Source organism: Staurois parvus, unplaced genomic scaffold (genome assembly GCF_062004578.1).
Source record: "Staurois parvus isolate SC_StPar_1 unplaced genomic scaffold, SC_StPar_1.0 ptg000097l, whole genome shotgun sequence".
In the NCBI taxonomy this organism is placed as follows: Eukaryota; Metazoa; Chordata; class Amphibia; order Anura; family Ranidae; genus Staurois; species Staurois parvus.
The window spans coordinates 5,727,501-5,731,890 of NW_028317893.1; the positions used below are offsets into that span (position 1 = coordinate 5,727,501).

At 42.9% G+C, this 4,390-nt stretch overlaps 1 protein-coding gene across 3 annotated transcripts in view; it reads left to right on the forward strand.

Annotated features, from left to right (window-relative positions):
- PRELID3A (PRELI domain containing 3A) overlaps window positions 1-3,405 on the forward strand; it is a 23,097-nt gene extending 19,692 nt beyond the window's left edge. For all 3 annotated transcript variants that reach the window (XM_089671034.1, XM_089671035.1, XM_089671036.1), the window contains one exon: window positions 3,187-3,405. In XM_089671034.1, the coding sequence (XP_089527160.1) occupies window positions 3,187-3,267 (81 nt within the window). In that variant the 3' untranslated portion in view covers window positions 3,268-3,405. The remainder of the gene's footprint in view (window positions 1-3,186) is intronic.
- Window positions 3,406-4,390: the final 985 nt, after the last annotated feature.

Sequence of the window (4,390 nt, forward strand, 5' to 3'; positions counted from 1 at the left end):
AAAAGAAAGAAAGAAAAAGAAAGAAAAAGAAAGAAAGAAAAAGAAAGAGAAAAAGAAAGAGAAAAAGAAAGAGAAAGAGAAAAAGAAAAAGAAAGAGAAAAAGAAAGAAAAAGAAAGAAAGAAAGAAAGAAAGAAAGAAAGAAAGAAAGAAAGAAAGAAAGAAAGAAAGAAAGAAAGAAAGAAAGAAAGAAAGAAAGAAAGAAAGAAAGAAAGAAAGAAAGAAAGAAAGAAAGAAAGAAAGAAAAAGAAAGAAAGAAAGAAAGAAAGAAAAAGAAAGAAAGAAAAAGAAAGAAAGAAAGAAAGAAAGAAAGAAAGAAAGAAAGGAGAGAATGAAAAAAGACAGAGAAGAACGAAAGAGAAGGGTAGGGAGAAAGGAAGAAAGAAAGAAGAAAAGGGAGAAAGAAAAGAAAGAATGAGAAAGAAAGAAAGAAAGAAAGGAGGAGAAAAAGAAAGAAAGAAGGGGAGAAAAAGAAAGAGAGAAAGAAGGGGAGAAAAAGAAAGAGAGAAAGAAGGGGAGAAAAAGAAAGAAAGAAGGGGAGAAAAAGAAAGAAAGAAAGAAAGGGAGAAAAAGAAGGAAAGAAGGGGAGAAAAGGAAGAAGCATCACAGAGCTGCAAGCTGATCTAGACACAATTTCCCCACACATCCTCTTCGGACTGGAGTGTGGGCGGAGACAGGGAGAGACTGGGAGTATGGGTGGGGACAGGAAAGGCAGAGCAGATCTGTGCCATTGGTGTGGAAGATGGAGGGGAGGGGCTGGACACTGTCAGAGAAGACAAGGCATCAGAGACCTGGGGGGATGGCTGAGGAGCACGGAAGGGGGGGGGGGGGCAGAAGAGAAATCCGACCCAGTCGGAGATGATCAGTGCAGCGGAGGGACAGTGACAAGCACTGATCTCCCTTTTAGTGAAGCAGCTGGAAGCCGTGGAAGGGAGAAGAGGAGAAGCAGCCTCCAGCTGCTTCAGTAAAAGGGAGATCGGTGCTTGTCACTGTCCCTCCGCTACACTGATCATCTCCGACTTTGCTCCTGTGATACATGTCATCCATGTTAGAAGTCATGGGGCCCCATACAGCCTACCTAACGGGGCCCGCCACACACATCTCCACCCCAGTTGTGGAGGTGCTGACGACTCAGCAGCCCTGAAGGTCAAAAAATAGGGGATGAGGGGGTGGGGGAGGGTGTTCTATGCTAGTTCACCTTTTTCCTGTAAAGGTAAACTAACACTTAAATCAGCCTTAAAATCGGCTGCACCAAATCACTACAGTATTTATTAGGAAATCTTTATGATCTTGTTTGCACTAGCGTAGCTCTCTGAAAAGTGATCCACATCGCTCTTCAGAGAGCCTTCAGAAGGAAGTAAGGAAGAATTGTTTTGCCTCCTTACCACCTATTTTAACCACTTTGGCCTCCTTCATACAGCTATTTAGCTGCATCTACCAGATTCCAGCTACAAGAATCAGTGCTGTTAGCAATTCATGCTTCTAGGATGACAGGTGCATGTGAATGTGGCAGCCACTCAGCCTGTACAAAGCATGCTGTTACCTGTGGTTAGGGGCGGGGGTCCAAGCCTGGATGCAGTCAGGACACAACACTAACCGCACGTACAATATATGTTTGGTGTGCACAGCAACGGCTGATCTCACTGGGTTTACATGATCATCATCATGATCACACGGTACAGGACCTGTACTGTGTGATCTTCATGTTGATAATGATACTGATCACAAAAGCAGAATGAGATAGGTGCTGTGGCTGTGTATCATCCATGGCTAGCACTTGTACAGCTATACTCTGCATCAGTGTTTCTTAAACTTTTTTCAGTCAAGGCACCCTTTAAAATTATGGACAGTCTTGAAGCACCCCATTCCAAAATGTGAAAACCTATTCTAATAGTTTTATATAACGCAGCAAATTCCACACATGTAGGACACCCAACATTAGAGGTGATTTATTCTTCCAAAGCAATTACACTTTTGCATGCTGGTACTGACTAATATTCCAGTGTTTCTCTTCTCCCTAATTTTTTCTCTATCACTGAGCTGATGTGACCCCAGCACTGATGGAGAGCGGCAGAGGGTCAAACTAGGATGTTGTGCAGGCAACTGACATCCTCCTTATCATCTGATGATGTCATTGGTTGTCAGGACGCCAGTGACTAGAAGGTGGTAATGGTGCACAATGAAAACCTGTAACTTTGTGTAACTAATAGGCAGGCTTGTTCCACCCGCTGGCTTGTATACAGGTTTTGGGCAATTTTTAGACATTTTGCCAGGGCACCCCTGAAGAAGACTCAAGGCACCCTGGTTGAGAAAGGCTGCTCTACACTCTGCAGCCATGGATGGTCCTCTTGTGTGCGGCCTTACACTCTACTCAGGTAGGGGAACCCTTACCAATAAAAGTCCTTGTGTGGGATCGCTACATACATGTCAGCACTGCCTGCTGCAGCTGCCTTCTGGATCACAATCCCTAGCTGTGCAAAGTGTGCCTGGCCACCCCAATCCCACATACACTGCTGGCTGCAGCTGTGCCCTCTGCCCTCATAAGTTACTGAGGGAGCAAGACAGGCAAGTATCTCCTGCATATCCCTCCGCCAGCCAGGAACGGAACATTAAAGGTGCAGTGCTGGATCCATACGAGCCAAAATTAAACAAATAGTTCATATTCTCTGGGCCCCTCTGATGATATAATGGGGCCCAGGGAAATGTTTTTTTTTTTACTAGATATTCTAGGAGCCAATCATGCATTGCCTGCACATTATAATGTGCCATGAAGCTGTTCGGGCCCCCTTGTTAAACTGATGGGGCCCGGGCCCCCTACAAGAGGAACGGTGGTACCCCCATTTTGGCAGCCCTGGATATACCTCTGAACTTCCCACTGCCCACCACCTCCATCACCAGCAGTGTGTAGTAAGACACTACCACTGCCTGGGACCCCGACTCACTCAAAGGGGAGACTACCTCCTCCTCCACTCCCCACACTGTCACCGGACCTCTCACGGGCCCCCTACTGACCCCAGGCCCTTGGGCAATGCCCGAATGGTCAGTCCACCCCTGGGTTAGAGTCATAAACTCTGAAAATGTTGGAACAGAGTAAGCAATAAAGATTTCACCTGGAACAACCTAGTCTCAACAATATGTCCCCATATGTGGGCAGCCTAACAGTAATATTGTCATTTTCTTACCTCTAGGTTCAGGATTCATCAACACACTATTTTAAACAGAGTGGAAATAAAGATGCCAGACTGGAATGCATTTGCTGCAGAAATTAACATATCTGGTACTTGACCGTTGTGAATGGACAATTTTCCATCCATCTAATTTTAGCAGTTTTATTTGAATATTTTCTAAAAATATTTTTAAATGTCCAATGCTTGAAAACTGGTTTGCAATAAATGAACATTAATGTTCATCTGTTTCTTCTTTTCATCTCAATAACACCAGCATGTAGTGAATTTACATCTCACATTTGTATTGCCTCGTTTGACTGGAAGATGAATGGAAAGTGAGGTGTGCAGTCAATGTGATTTGGTAAGAAGAACCATACTTCGTACATGAAAGGTGTCTGTGGTTTCTCAACTGCTATCTTAATAACTATACTTTTTTTGTAATTATTTTTGAAGTGTACATAGTCATTACTATGGTTGTCTGTGGACAACACAAAATACGCTTAGAAACAATCACATTAAATTAAAACTGCATCTCCTTGATGGGGAGCACAGTGGCTAAATGGTTAGCACTTCTGCCTGGCAGTACTAGGGTCAAATCCCAACCATGGCACCACCTGCCTGGAGTTTGCATGCTCTCCCTGTGCCTGTGTGGGTTTCCTCCAGGTACTCCAGTTTCCTCCCACACTCCAAAGACATGCTAGTAGATGAATTACATTGTGTCTAAATTGGCCCTAGTATATGAATGTGAGTTAGGGACCTTAGACTGTACACCCCTTGAGGGTTAGGGACTGATGTGAATGTACAATATATATGTAAAGTGCTGCATAAACTGACAGAACTATATAAGTACCAAAAAATATAAATGGGGGGATTTCTATTTACTTGCCATTGGCGCTCACCCCAGTTACAAATCTGAAAAAACAAAACAAAAAGAATTGCAGTACAGTTTTATTATATGGCAACTTTGCCATAAATAGCTTATAACAAATGCATACACATTTACACACAATGGTCCCCTTAAGATCTTAGCACATACTGGTGTTATTCATTAGTTTCTAGCCATAAAGGAAAACATTTCTAAAAAGCAACATCTTCTATGTGTCTGATGGTTGTCAGCATTTCTGAGATCATTATTATTATACTCAAAATGTAAGCTTCACACACTTAACACATTCTAAGATGACTATTCCTTTTGTTACATAGTCAGATATAAATGACCATGGAA